Source organism: Vicia villosa, linkage group LG3, assembly GCF_029867415.1.
Source record: "Vicia villosa cultivar HV-30 ecotype Madison, WI linkage group LG3, Vvil1.0, whole genome shotgun sequence".
Classification (NCBI taxonomy): Eukaryota; Viridiplantae; Streptophyta; class Magnoliopsida; order Fabales; family Fabaceae; genus Vicia; species Vicia villosa.
The window spans coordinates 217,031,429-217,047,286 of NC_081182.1; the positions used below are offsets into that span (position 1 = coordinate 217,031,429).

General features: G+C 33.2%; 1 protein-coding gene across 7 annotated transcripts; it reads right to left on the minus strand.

The window, feature by feature from the left end:
* Nucleotides 1-6,740: 6,740 nt before the first annotated feature.
* Nucleotides 6,741-11,857, minus strand: LOC131593579 (protein argonaute 5-like). Of its 7 annotated transcripts, none has more exons than XR_009281013.1 (8): nt 11,323-11,854; nt 11,069-11,205; nt 10,861-10,973; nt 10,671-10,778; nt 9,017-9,093; nt 8,811-8,920; nt 8,662-8,743; nt 6,741-7,526 (listed from the first exon to the last, which is right to left on the minus strand). XR_009281013.1 is itself a non-coding variant. In XM_058866147.1 (7 exons), the coding sequence occupies exons 1-5, from the start codon at nt 11,325-11,327 to the stop codon at nt 9,290-9,292; spliced, it is 429 nt and encodes a 142-aa protein (XP_058722130.1). In that variant the 5' UTR covers nt 11,328-11,854; the 3' UTR covers nt 8,027-8,743; nt 8,811-8,920; nt 9,017-9,289. The 7 variants fall into 7 exon arrangements, 3 of the variants coding, with proteins under 3 accessions (XP_058722130.1, XP_058722131.1, XP_058722128.1); XR_009281010.1 differs by having other exon boundaries at nt 8,608-8,743; nt 11,323-11,853; XR_009281012.1 differs by lacking the exon at nt 6,741-7,526 and adding an exon at nt 9,192-9,355 and having other exon boundaries at nt 8,027-8,743; nt 11,323-11,856.
* Nucleotides 11,858-15,858: the final 4,001 nt, after the last annotated feature.

Consider the following 15,858-nt stretch of genomic DNA (forward strand, 5'->3'; position numbering starts at 1 on the left):
TTGATATCTTATAATTTATAATTAATAGTTGATAACTGATATCATATAACTTATTGTTAATAGATGATGCTATTTATAGTTGATAAATTATTTAAAATATTTAGTAAAGTTAGCGGCTTAACTAAGTAATAAATTAAAATGACATAAAAATAAATATATAATAATTTTATTTTAAATTAAAATAAATTTTAAAGAATAGTAGTAGATTTTAGTTAAAATAATAAAGACAAATAAGTTATAAATTAATAAAATAAATTATAAATTTATAATAAAAAAACTTTTCCTAAATAATTTTTATATTATAATATGAACTTATAAACTCTAAGTTAGCAGTCTTATTATTATAATATGAACTTATAAACTCTAAGTTAGCAGTCTTATTATTATAATATGAACTTATAAACTCACGGATCTCTTAATTTAGAACAAACAAGGATTTCTTTCACTTTTTTAAACTAGAATTTCATATTCTTACGCTTCTTTGTATGTTCTATTTTACACTTTGAAAAGTCGTACTTTTTACAGGAAAACAACAAGCTATGGCGACAGAAACTTTAGAACCCATAAATTTCATCGATTTATAATTTTAATCTCAAAAAAGGACTTCCCAAATCCAGTTTCCTGTACAGCTTCTGCAACTCAAATCAACAAACTTGCTGGCAAGGTACTTCCTATTTCTCCATTCATTTTTCCTTTTCACCTCAATTTGTCAAATCCACTTTCTACCTTTTTCAATTGATTTTTCCATTACAGTTTAGCAACAAGATATTGATTCATGATTTTTCATCTTCTGCTTAGGTCATGTCTAATTCCGTGACGAAGAAAGTTGAAATCAAGATGGAACGATCTCTGGAAACGTCTTCCCGCTCTTATTTTCCATATATCTGATTTTCGAGGCTTTCGAACTAATAAGATATTCTCCGAATTCGTGTCTAAGGTTTTATCTCTTCGCGATTCCTCTGTCTCACTGCATACTCTCGACTTTGAGAATAGATCTATTCTCTTGGAGGTTCCCATATTTAAATGGATTGTGAATTATGCTATTTCACATCGTGTTCAACGCTTACGACTTAGTGTAAATGGTGGCATTTCACAAATTCCTCTTGCCTTATTTTCATCTCAGACTTTAACACATCTTAGTCTTTCTATTTCTATTTGTCATGGTTGTGAAAACCTGTTTCCGAAATCTCTCAATTTGCCCGCGTTATCTACCTTGGAACTAGAGAATTTTACATTTCCTGTTGGCGATAAGGATTGCGCCGAACCATTTTCGACCTTTAATAGGTTGAATCGTTTGCTCATTTCCCATTGTAACGTGGAAAATTGGGGAACCCTTTGTATATCAAGCGCGACGCTTGTTAATTTTACTATGTACAATGACTCAGATGACTATTATAAAATTGAGCTTTGCACTCCAAGTCTTTGTACATTTTCTTTTCGTGGTGTTCCTTATCACGATATCTCTTGGAGCAATATTTCTTCTCTTAAACATGTTGATATTGACGCACAAGTATTTCCATATAGTTGTTATGGACCTCCGTTGTTTCTGTTCAATTGGCTCTCAGAGTTTGCCAATATCAAATCATTGACCGTCACTGCAACTACTCTTCAGGTAACATTAGCTTACATCTTTTGAGGCTGTGTTTTTGCTTTCTTCATAAGATAAATTTTGTAAAATATTATTTGACTTGCATTAGACTAATTTGCTTGCATCCCTCATTACGTAGGTTCTCTCCTTAATTCCTGGTCTCTTGAAGTTTAAGATCCCTTCCTTGGGTAAACTAAAGTCATTGAAAGTGAAAATTGACGAAATTCAGTGTGGACTCCTGGCGTTGAGCAATGATAAGTTACAGGACATCAAGTCAAAGAAAGAAGCTGCTATGATACAGAAAGCATTTGATTTAGGATTGGAGCTGTCTCCACTTGAACTTGATGGAGTTGTGGACTTCTTGCTTCAAAATTCTCCCTCTGTTAAAGTTGACATAGTTGATTGCGGAAAAAAAACTTCTTAGAAATAAACATTGATGACTGGTTTGTTTTTTTTTTTTTCCTTCTATGTTTTTATTTATCAATATCTCGTTGCTTATAACTAGTAACTAGTTGAATAATTACTAGTCTCTTGGCTAAAGAAAGAAATTCTAGATATGTCCAGACCTGATTGTGTCTAGTCTCAACATGAGTGTGGATGTACTGAAGAAAGGATTATATTGCCAACATTTAAAAAAAGAATTGTGTGCATTTTGAGTCACATATAGGACCATTTTGATTTAGTATCTAGCAGCCAGCTTTATTGTTGATCATACGATTTTTTCTAATATTGGTTCTCAATTAGTGTCAGTGTTATCAAATAGCGGCGTCATGACCGTTGTGGCGGATATACATGGCGATTTTTGGCCCTCTACCATGGACATTCATCCGCCATCGACAATACTGATCAGTGTTCAAGTTGACTGCGTTCCCACTTGAACTTGTAAAACTTTAAATGGAGCTTCTATTACATTTGTTAATGCAAATGCAAGAGTCACAGAGATAATGTAAGTCTCTTTAAGGCTCACTAGACATATTTTTGCTTCTTACATGACCTTATTTGACCTCTGCAGGAACCTGCCTGGTTATTATAATCCTTCAGAGTTCAGATACAATACAAATATGTTCATATTTGGAAAACTCCTAATAGAAGATATTATGTGACCCATTATACAATTTGATAGTTATAGGATTGGACTGTAATATTCATACTCGATGTATTGTGCGTGTGTTTGTATGTATCTGTTGCAACTTGCAACAATTTGAATGATGAGCTTGTTGCCCAATATAGTGTCAAAATTAGGGGTGGCAAAACGGGCCGCCCGCCCGTCCGCCGCCCACTCCGCCTTAAGCCCGCCAAAAAAGAGCGGGGCGGACATGCCCGTCAAGTGAAATGGGCACAAAAATCATGCCCGCCCCCCAAGATGGCGGGTTGGCGGGCGGCGGGCTTGCTCGCCTATTTTTGTTTATTTTTTTATTTTTCATTTTTTTAATAGGTAAATAGGTTTTTTACCTTTTAATCAAATTTTTTACTTATTTTTTAAAATAATTTTTTATAAAAGTAACTTTTTAACAAATTTTACTAAAAAAATATTACATATATTTACAAATAAATATATAAATAAACCATCAAGAATTGAAATGACTAGAATTAACTAAAAAAAAAGAGGGAATTTTGGAGGATGGGCGGGCTTTGGCGGGTGGCGGGCTTTGGCGGGGCGGGCTATGGCGGGCGGCGGGTTTTGGCGGGACGGACTTTGGCGAGCGGCGGGCCTAAAATCCTAACCCAACCCGCCAGTCTAGCGGGTGCGCGGGCCGGCCCGGCGGGCCACGACCCGTTTTGCCACCCCTAGTCAAAATATCACCCAAGAAAACCTAACCTGGGAAAAAGCCAATATTATTGGTTATGTAATTGCATTTTGTAACCTGTAGAAGGAAACACCGTTCTCATCATTCCAAACAAACTATCCTTCTTCTACAATATGGTGAGGGGAAAAATTATAACTGTTTAAGGTTGGAAGAGATGCACCATGCCAACATTGTCATAACCCCATAAATTAAAGCTATCACAATGTGTTATTTCTAAAAATTGTATATTATACTCAAGAACAATGAGGAACAAACAAACCTTCACAAATGCCAAAAGAATCTTCCTCAATACGAACAACAACGGGAGAAATCTATATGCCACCATTAAAATTAAACATACCACCCCGAGGTATGCTTTTATCATTATACCGAAAATTAAACATACCACCCCCGAGCTATGCTTTTTATCAGATTTTTTGAAATTTTTGGTATTTTTTGCAAAAAAAAAAAAAACTGTGATACCATAAATTTAAAATTTCTGGTATGTATCGGAAATTTTAAATTAACTAAAATTTTCGGTATGATGTTCCGGAAATTTTGAAAAAATTATCGGTATTGTTTGTAAAAAAAAACTGTGATACCATAAATTTGAAATTTTTAGTATGTACAGGAATTTCCGGTATTGTTGTTTGACAGTGCATACCAAAAAATTCTTTTGGAAATTTTTTTATCTTAACATTTTTTGATAAGGGTAAAATTGGATTAAAAAATTATAAGGGGTGCCAAGTATAAAAAAGGGAGTGGCATGTAGATTTCTCCAATGAAATTCAATAACATTTTGAACAATTTGGAAACGATGGCCATTTCCTCTTAAATTCAAAAGCATTTCAGAATGAAACCAATGTTTTAAAATTCGTACAGGACCGGACAGGTCGAATGGTTCACTTATAAATCAATAATCAAGACGATTCAGTCTCTTGCCAAACCAAATATGCACTTAACTTGTTTTGACGTCATCAAAACGATTGTTTTAAAATTCGGGCAGGACCGGCCAGTCTAACTGTTTCAATCTTCCTATCAAACCAAATATATTAGAATAATAATGCAAGTGTGAGTAAGTGGAGAAATAGTCTCACATTTGATAGAAATGTGGTGACTTGAACATATATAAGTGAAAGAACCCACTCACCTATCACCTCAAGGTTTTAGGTGGACAAGTGGCGTGTCTCTCATAAAGGTGTGCTTATACACTATGTATCAATGTTTACTAGTGAACTCCCCCAACAAATGGTATCATGAGCTTTGGTTCGAGTAAGGGATATGCATACTTGTATTGAGAGTTTCTCCACATGGTTGAGGGTAAACGTCCCGTATGTTGGTAGAAGTATTCTGTTGAAGAGAGTCAACGACGATACAAAAAAGGAGCATTACGGACTCACACTCACACTTGAGGGAGAGTGTTGTGAATATAACAAATCAAGTGTGAGTAGTAGAGAAATAGTCCCACATTGGATAGGAATGTGGTGACTTGAGCATATATAAGTGGGAAAATTCACCCACCCACCTACCACCTTATGGTTTTAGGTGGACAAGTGGTGTGTTTCCCACAAAGTGTGTTGATCAAAGGTGTCAACCACAATGATATCATAAGCCTTTGGTTCGAGAAAGAGACGGACTTACTTGTATCGAAGAAGAGATGTCGTTATGTTACAAGGTGTCAAGGGCAGTACAAGTGTGAGGGGGAGCATTGTGGACTCACACTTGAGAGAGAGTGTAATTTGTTGTGACGTCATCTAACTGGTATCGAACCAATTAAAATCAAACAAGATAATTCTATTGTATGCAAAACGAAACTAGCAATATCTAGACACGATCACAGGTCCCTTGAATATGACAAAGCAATTGGAGGACAAGGATCATACACAATCACTCGAGCAATACTTGGAGAGAAAGCCTGATCTCGTAACGTGCTTCCTCGAACATACGAGCAGACCTAAAAAGTCATAGCTCCTTTCCAAAGAGCAACGACTCGGGGGGCTCCAGTTCTAGATTGGACCTGCACTCGGCCCAAACATAATACAAGGCCCCACCCAAAGTCACTTGGCATATGGCCCAACAAATCATCTGATGGGGTGTCAGGAAATGATATATCTTTCAGGCAGGATCTAATCCAACCCGATCAATGTACGAGACCATTAGGGTAGTGAGCAACTGCAGCTCCGAGCAGTAGGATCCTCGCACGACCATCCCTCTTCGACCCCCGAGGACCTCACCTCCTCGACGCCAGTGAGGACATCTTCTCCTCGTAGGATTTGTCACACACATCTCTCCTAATATCACATAGTCATCCTGCTCCCGAAAAGACAGCGTCTACCCACATAGACCCTAGTAGTTTTCATTTTGGGCCTGTACTTCTAGCCCAATATGGTGACCTTGGCCCAACACCGGGGACTATAAATACCCTCTCTCACGAGAGGGCCAGATATTCATTATTTATTTCACTCTTGTACTTGTGCTCCTTTTGCCCTCTCTTACTTTGACATTGGAGCTCATACCCACATGATAGTGACAATGAAAGGATGCCCAAATATGAAAATTTTAGAGTAGATTTGCTCAAACTAGGTTATATTTGACAATTTTAAATCATTCAAGACTCTTTGAATCATTTCCTCCCACACATCTTTAGCTTTTCAAATTAAAAAAAAAAATTCAAAACCCTTGGCGTATAAATCTTGTTTTTCTACTAATTTTTTATCTTTTTTCAAAGTTCCTCCTCTAAACTCGTAAAAGAGTATTTTAAATGTTTTTTTAGGAAAGAGATATTAAGCTCAAACTTTATAGGTATGATCTATATGATATTATGTTTCAATCCAACGGTTGAATTTATAAAATATTAATTCGAGATGTAGTTATTGAACGAGTGTAACTCGTGGTGTAACTCTTCGGGTGTAATTTGATCTCTCCTTATATATATATATATATATATATATATATATATATATATATATATATATATATATATATATATATATATATATATATATATATATATATATTTATATATATATTTTTTTTTTTCAAATTTTACTTGTATCTTAGAAAAAAAAATTAATATCATCATTTTCACAAGTTTACATTTATTAATTAATCATTTTTATATCATTTTAGAAATTTCAATTTGTTTAACCGTTAACTTTTTCAAATACTAATACAAATTCAATATGTTATTTAATTTGTCTTAAAACCTTAGCGACCCTAGCTAATTTATTCAATATGTTACTCCCTCCGTCCCAAATTATAAGAGAAATTCTCTTTTTTGATTCATTGAATAATTAATGTATCTGGTTTATATGCAGACCAGATACATTAATTATTCAATGAATCTAAAAAGTGAATTTCTCTTATAATTTGGGACAGAGGGAGTATTTAATTTGTCTTAAAACCTTAGCGACCCTAGCTAATTTGTTATCAGCAGTGTATAAATGTGTGTAATTTATTGCATAAGTAATTGGGACACCACCCTTGTAATAAGTTTTTAACTAAGCACTTTTTTGTGAAATAGGTGGGTACACGTTGTGATCACAATTCACAGAGCTAGCTATGATGGGTGTTTCTCCGACCAATCCAAGAGAATTGTATTTCAGATGTTGCTGTTTAGTTTTTCATAACAAGTTCAAAAAATCATGCAAACAATGAAACAAATTACCAATGTGAAACATGCTACGATAACATGGAAAGGGATTGAAGTGAACAATGTTTTGCTTGTTTCTCATTCTTTTTCTTATCCTGTTTTTCATGGAGGGGACAGGACTCAATGGGATTGGTTCCATGTCTTTATATCTAGTCGTTGAAGATAAACTTCCAGACAAAATTGCAATAAGAAATATCATACTAAGAAATTGCAGTATCCAAAAGTTGTCTAGTAGTTCTCATCCATTTTCAAACAATGGTGAATATCCGAATTTACAAATCTATCCCTGAAGCTTGTACGACAAACCAAGATTAACAGTAAAACATAACGTCTTTAACGTTATCTAACATACCGGCAGAGTCGACACAGAGTTGGTGGTACTCCTATTACCAACTTCGCAGATGTAGGATCTAGCACGGAAACCTAGCAAGTGTGCATAATAAACAGGAGGAACTACACACAAGATCAACATTTTAGTTAAATTATAGTTTTGTACGCCCTGCAAGAAAACAAGCAAAAGAGATTGAGTAACAAACCTATTGAACCAGATCTAGTACACCTAACATAATTGAAAGGAAGAAAAAAAATAGTTTTAGAAAGGTACTAAAATTAAATTAACACAGAAGTAGTTCTGAAAATATATTTTATGACGAGAGAAACAAATAATATGATTACCTGTAACATAAGTTATTGGTTAAACTCTATAGCTGATCTACGAACTGAGGTGACACCAACATTTGAATTTGATTTTTATCTCAGAAGCCATGCTGAAATCTTGTAATAATAGCTATATCTTTTATTATGTCATTGTTTACTATTTGTTGATCAATTGAATTTGAAAGTTCTATGATATTTGCTTATGGACGTCTTCATTTTGCAGCGGACTAGTAAACCAACTTATTATCATGTGCTGTATGATGAAAATGAATTCGCTGTAGATTAGCTATAAAGTTTAACCAATTTGATTAAACTCTGTAACTGATCTACAGTATACAGCACATGATAATAAGTCGGTTTACTAGTCCGCTGCAAAATGAACACGTTCATAAGCAAATATCATAGAACTTTCAAATTCAATTGATCAACAAATAGTACACAATGGCATAATAAAAGATATAACTATTATTACAAGTTTTCCAGCATAACTTCTAAGATAAAAATCAAATTCCCTAGGGTGACAAATGATGGTGTCGATCACAGTTCCTTTGAAAATTTAGAAGAACAAAAATGTTAATATATACCAGTTCCATACGGTCTAGAAATAAATTGAAAAAACCCGTCATAATATTTTCAGTATTATCGGTTTCTTCCTTGTTGACAGGAAACAGACGAGTGTGATGTCTCTTTATGACCACTACAAAAGTAACGGTAAGTCGATGTAGAGGATCTATTGAATGACAAGCCTGATAAATAAATTTATAAATTAAAACATATACAGAATTCAGTAGTGCAATAAAAAGCCAACTTTGAAAAGTCCTAAATTCTGTCTATAAAACATGTCTGCAAGTAGATGTTCACTGTGTACAGCAGTTCTTAAATATTGAAAACAAATAAAAAGTATAAAGTTAGGTATGTCATACATGCTGAATTGCATTCATCTCTTCAAAGTATAACCTGACTGAACTGTCCCTCACCTCCTTCGTCTCTGATAGGCAGTAAAATATAATCCTTTAAGGCTCAAGCTTAGTTAATATCTTGAAAGCAATGTGTGACTGCCTGAAAATTAAAAGAAAAATCAACTATGTCTTATCATGAGGAATCCACAAATCTAACAAGAGATTACCTTATCTGCTTATCATTCCACCATACTTAGGTCTCTTCTAAGGATCCTCTTTTTTTATAAAATGATATTGAATTATCTCCTCGCAAGAATCCTGGGCAGAAACAATACCCCTATATTTTGTGACAACAAACAAACAGACTGAGTTATTCAAGTTATGATTTCATAAAATAGTTACATCATAAAATATGGAAAAAGACAAATCTTACCGCAGCTATAAAAGGACATGAGTCTTCTCCCGGCTTATAATGTGTTACATCAGCACCAAATATTATTGTTGGTTTATCTGTTACAAGATCAATTCTTTTCTCTATTAATGCATCATTCAACACCGTGTTACACCCTCCAGACAATACAGTCAAGAAAAACATGTTTAAAACCTACAAGAAATAAAATCTAGCAGCAAAATAAGTGGGCATTTATTGGATAACTACGCCCTTGACATTAATCTTTAATGCCAAACTTTCAATGTTGCGGAAGAGCTAGCGCTTGTTGATGCCCCTGTTTTGCCTCCTTCGACGGTATAAATAGTTTATGCTTAATAAAATCTGGAAAATCATATGGATGTGTTATATTTAATTTAATTTTGTTTTCTTACCTCAGATTTCAGGGGTCAATGGAATATGATTATGAAGGTGTGAAATGACACGAATGATCTTATTCTTGGGTCTCTACTCTCTATTAATGTATAGATTTTTGTTGTCATTAATTTTTAAGTGTCAACCTCTTATTATGTAGAAATTATATGAAGCTAGTAAATTGAAATTTTGGAGTCGTATTTGCTTTTCAACTGAAGTGAGTCATACTACATTTTGTAACAGATTGGTTGGAATGTGTCGAACCATGGGATTGGTATGTTGTTTGTATCATTTTATGAAATAATTATATATGTGTTTCCTCTAGTTTTTGACAAGTAATTGAAAGTGACATTTTTGAAATTAACGAGAAGTGTAAGGAAGCACTTGATAAAAAAACAGGAGAGAAAACTACAATTATTGATAATAATTTTGTCTAATTTAAAGGAATCATATTCATATGATAAGTTTATTGTCTAGTCTAAATTAAATCATAAGGTATGGTTGTATTATGTTAACCAAATTGTTTTGTATTACAGATATAATAAAGCGTGTATGTAAGACTCAATTAAGAATAATTTCACAATGATGTCAGCCAAAAAAGCCGCAATCCCGGAAACTTACCATATGATTCCTTTAAATCAGGCAAAATTATTATCGACAATTACAGTCTTCCCTCCTGCTTTGTTTTATCAAGTGCTTCCTTACACTTGTTAATTTTAAGATTACTTTCAATTGACTTGCATTCTGTGTGGTTATTGATACTAAAGGATTTGGGTTGAAAGTTTGGCACAGGCTCAAAAATAAAACTTGTAAAAAATTAGAGGAAACATATATATAATTATCTCATAAAATAATACAAACAAACAAGATATCATTCCCTTGCTTCGACACATTTCAACCAATCTAGTACAAAATTTAGTAAGGCTCACTTCATTTGAAAAGCAAATGCAACTCCAAAATTGCACTTCACTAGCTTCATATAATTTCTATAAAACAACAGATTGACACTATTAATGTATAGAGACCACATGACTTTAAAAATTAATGACAACAAAAATCTATACATATATTAAAGTAAAGTATAGAGAGTAGAGACCTAGGAATTAGAACATTCTAGTAATTTCACACCTTCTTAATCAAATTCCATTAACTCATACAAGGGAAAATTTTTTATTTCTCTTCACTTTCATAATATTTAAGTTGCGGTGAGAGAACAAAATTACAATTTACCCACTCAAAATCAAGAAATAACTAAAATAGTCAAAAAAAAAATCAAATCGCTTACGTTAGGACTCCAAGCGGCTCTCTTGAGAGACCGGTCACCTTGCACCTCCTTATTTCCCCACCAAGAGATAGATAGTTTTACCTTAACACCTTTCAAGACTTTCTCAATCTGACTCAAATAAAATATAAACATAGGATGTCAGTCACTTTATTTAATTAAATCATAATATAATTTAAAAAATCACAAATACCTTTACTCGATCTTGATCAGACAGTGCCCTTGGCCTTGACAAATCCAAATTAAAATGTTTGGAAATAAATTCAGTGACAAGAATTGGTTCATAAAAAGCTCTTGAAGCTACATCTGAAACAAAGTAATACTAGTCAAAGACAACAAAATATAGATTTAATAGAATATTACTCGATCAGAAAAATAATAGTAATGTGTAGAGCTAAAACCTATGTTTAAGGAAAACCCCATTTGGGTTGGCCTAATTCTTTGATGAAAACCTCTGTAATATTCCGTCCCACCACCGAGAGGACGTGCCCCAAACTCGGAGAGAAAAAATAGCTCCCAGCCACAAGCCACAATATATCTGAAACACCACTTATAACATCAAATTTAAAATGCATACATAGTGTAACTTAACCAACATAATAATAGAAAGCAAAACATATACAGTTCAAAAAATGTATTAGCATAGTGTACTAACATCATTACAGTATAAATCTTTAGCAGCAACTTCCAATTGAAAATGATTAACACGAGCTTGAAGTTTACTTCCCAGTTTACCGTAATCAGGTCGATTTGGAATCTTATGGAGCCGACTGTAGAGTAGCCTTCTGTTTACGTTCGGCACCCAGCGTCTCGGAAACCGTAGACGCCTCCACCGCGAGAACGACGTCCAACACCACCGCCTGACCCTGAGATGGTTGATCCCGGCAATTTCCGGGAGGGATTCATCCGCGACGAGACATTGAGATGAAAACCGTTACAGGAGAGAGAAAGTGTTTTTGAGTAAAGAGGATTTTTGATGTGGTTGGGAAGAAAATGGGTTGGAGAGTGGTTTTTGAGTAGGAATAGGGATGGAAATAGTACCGTCTCCATAAAGCGAGTTTTGTACTGTTCTACCATTCTTTTGCACAAAAAGTACCATCTTACCGTACTTTTCAACAATAATACCAAAGTACCATCATTTCAAAAAAAAATTGGTTGTTGGTAAAGAGCTTTTACCATGTGAATGGGCGGAAGAGTGTTAAATAAAAGGGGTCTGCCAGTTACTGTTTTAAAAAGAGGAGCATTGGATGGGCGTAAGTAAGAGTGTTAAGCAATTATTTTTTTAAAATTAATTTAATGTTATTATACTTGTTTAATTATATTTAATTAATATAATTATACAATAATTAAATTTAATTGATAAATTAAATAATAATTAAAATAAAAATAAAATACTAATTATAGCAATATTTTTTAATTCAATAAATTACAATAAATGACTTTTAGCAGCGATTTTGGCCGGGTCGTGGTAAACAATGGGCGGGGTTCCACGTGAAGGACCGTAAATTGCCATAAATTCCAGTTTCCATCGCATCGTAAATGGCCTCTAAATTCTCCTACCGTATATCTGTCTAATCAACAGATCAAGTGTCTTTGATAATGTTTGAAGGTCCGTGTGCTCTAGAGTTTGATCTTCCTCAGAGGTTTTATTGTCGAAAAAATAAGTTGAACATCTCTTTTGATGAGTTAAAATGTTGAAAGCGTAATTGAAGACATATTTAATAGTGAAACTAAGAGATGAGTGGTAATTGAGTATCAAATGAGAAAGCAATGCTAAAAAGTAAAAGGCTCCCCCCAATTACAGTGAATAAACTTAAACAATTAAAAATTAGTTACTAAAATATATATTTATTATAATTAAAATCTAATTTATATATATTTATTTATTTTAATATTTACTTATTTTTACTCTTTATTTTAATATATAAAAATATTTTATATTATTTTAAATATTTATTTATTTTAAATATTAAATTAAAAAATGATAAAGCACTGTACCGCGGTTCCAATGGGCGGAAGCTTTATAATATTAAGAGGGTCCGCCCATGGGCGGAGGTTCTTACCTTACCTTTTTTTTCTTGAAAAAAATGGCATTTTGGTATTTAGTGTGCATGTAGATGATATATTGGGATTCCTTTTCTAATAAAGTGGTACATTGGTAAAAAAATTCCCATTAAAAAATATGAAAAAAATCTCCGTACCCTAGCTTAAATATGTGTGGACACTAATGTTTATATCAGTACTTATAAGATATGGATACCTTAATATACCCGTAATCGTTTACTAGTGTTAGTAATTAAATTAAATCAATTAATTATAAAAATCATATAATTTTATTTTTTTAACAATATTAAAAATATTATGGATGTTATTGTTGAGTTAAAAAATAAATAAATGCATTCTTTAAAATGTGTAATTGTTTGATAAATATATATTTTTTAAAAATTGATAAACGTGCATTTTATATATAATAATCCAAATGATATTATATAAATATATAATGCGAGTATGAGGCGGGGTGGATAGTAAAGTACATGCGCTCGCACACAAACCCGTTTATTTTAATGGGTAATTATCTGTGCTCGTACCCGTCTTTATTTTGTGGATTTTTATCCTACTTGTTATAGATATTTCTTAAAGATACCCATATAATATGTGTTGTGAAAAACGATGTCAAGAACAAAGTATAATAGGAATTAGGGAAGATAAGAAGAACACAAGAATTGGTTATAATTGCTATTCTTTCACTTTCTCTTAAAACAAGATTACAAGTTTACAAGAATAACAAATAACCTCTCTCACGCTAAATTAGGATTTGCAATTTAGCAATGATGAGAGACTAGTATGCTATTTATAATAAAACCTAACATACTAACTAATGGACTTTTTCTACAAGGTCCATTACACAAGCCAACTTAATAAACAAGCTAACTTAACAAATTAGGGTTTAAACACTAAAACCTAATTTAACATGCTAACAACCCTAGCATCTTCGACATCTGCATGCTAGACCCATCTTCGACTACATCATGCACACTTCGACACCAGCATGTGAACAACCTTCGACTTCATGCTTAACTTGTCGAACTGTCGAACCAAGAAGCTACCCTTCGACCATACTAGAGTTCGATCCAATATCTCACAATATGCGACAAATTACCATCCATAAGTAGGAATGTGTTAACTCGAGAATGTAACCGTATGATAGTGGAGGGAATAAAGAAAAGGCACTTTAAAATTTTTTTTTATATCTTATTAATTAAGTTGTCAAGTCACTTAACAATCTTAACGTCAAAATTAAGGATAGTATTGTAATTTTCTATTTTTATACTTTTATTTATTATTTATTTTATTAAATTTCCATTTTTTTCTTATAAATAATAAAGTATTATTTATTAGATAATCATTCACTACTTTAATCCACTAATCCTCTTAACTTCTTCCATTACTCATTTCTTCTACTATTTAATCACTAACTATTTTTATATTTATATTTATTTATTTACAAATTATAATTATTTAATTAAATAAATAAAAAAAATAAGACACGTATTAAAAAGCCAAATATTATAAATAATTAATTTTAAAAATATGGGATACGTGTTTAAAAGTATGGTTCACTTCTTTATTTTATTATTATAGTTTCTCTCTTTTTATTTTTTTTTTCTTTCTTTTTCTTTTTTGGTTTATAACCACCACTTTAGTCTGGTTCGGGGGGTCAGTTTGGCGTCAAGTGGTTCTAGCCCCATCGTAGTTGCGAGGAATTATTTCTCTCTTTTTATTTATTTATTTATTTATTTTGGTTTATAACCAGCGGTCTAATCTGATTCGGGGTCAGTTCTGACATAAAGTGGTTCCAGTCTCCTCACGATCGTAATTGCGGGTATCGAACCGTGGTCCTCCCTACCAAGTTCAGCGTCAATCACCACAGAGCCAATTAACTATTGGTTTATTTTTTTCTTTCTTATTTACTCATTTTTATAGATGAATGAATAAGACTCATTTTTTCTTTCTTATTTTTTACTTTCTTATTTTTGTTTTTTTCTTTCTTATTTTTTCCTTTTCAATGTGGCAAAGTATATTTTTCGGTTGAACAAGATTCAAGGACATGTCTTTAATACATGTCTTCTCTTTCGGATTGAGCCGACATACACTAGGATGTCTTTGTAATTTTGTGCACAAATCATGATTATGCAAACCACAAATAACAGAGAATCTCCACTTCTTGCTAGCCAACATGTAACAACGAATATTTAATGGACACTAGCATTTTCTAGTATCTGTGTCGTCTCTTTTAAAATTCTTTAGAGGAGGATGGCATTTACTGCTTCTTTCACACAACATTGTTACAAACAAGTTTTTTCTTGCTGTACCATTATCCGATCTTCCTATTACCACACCAAAACCAAGGTTAGTTGCATTCCTACGAATCCATGTTAGCATGCTTTCACGATCATCAAAGTCTTGCTTGGTACTAAAGTCACCTCCGACATCTACCACCTTTGCGACTACCCCATCAACACTCGTACAAACATCGACTAAAGGAGTTAATTCTCTTGAAGTATTATCAGGGTGCACCATGAAGGATAGAAAAACACTTAGAAAGGGGGGGATTGAATAAGTGTGACTTAAAATCTTGAGCGATAAAAATAAAATGCACAATTATTTTTATCCTGGTTCGCTGTTAATGAAGCTACTCCAGTCCACCCCCGCAGAGATGATTTACCTCAACTGAGGATTTAATCCACTAATCGCACGGATTACAATGGTTTTCCACTTAGCCGCAACTAAGTCTTCCAGAGTCTTCTGATCACAACCTGATCACTCCAGGAACAACTGCTTAGTTCACTCCTAAGACTTTTCTAGAGTCTACTGATCAACACGATCACTCTAGGCTTAGTTCACTCCTAAGACTTTCTGCTCAGCCAACTGCCAAGACTTCCTGCTCAGCCAACTGCCAAGACTTCCTGCTCAGCTAACTGCTAAGACTTCCTAGAGTATACTGATCAACTGATCACTCTAGTTCCTTACAACTTAATGTAATCTATTCAAGAGTTTACAAATGCTTCTTAAAAGCGATAATCACAACTGTGATATTTCTCTTACAATTTAAGCTTAATCTCACTAAGATATTACAACAGCAATGTAGTGAGCTTTGATGAAGATGAAGATTCTGAGTTTTGATTTGAAC

Excerpts from the sequence above, each read along its gene's own strand:
- LOC131593579 (XM_058866145.1), bottom strand. Across the intron at positions 10,974-11,068 it reads GGGGTTTTCCTTAAACATAG|ATGTAGCTTCAAGAGCTTTT; the intron begins GTTTTAGCTCTA and ends ACTTTGTTTCAG. Across the intron at positions 10,372-10,670 it reads GAGCCGCTTGGAGTCCTAAC|AAATTATATGAAGCTAGTGA; the intron begins GTAAGCGATTTG and ends GTTGTTTTATAG.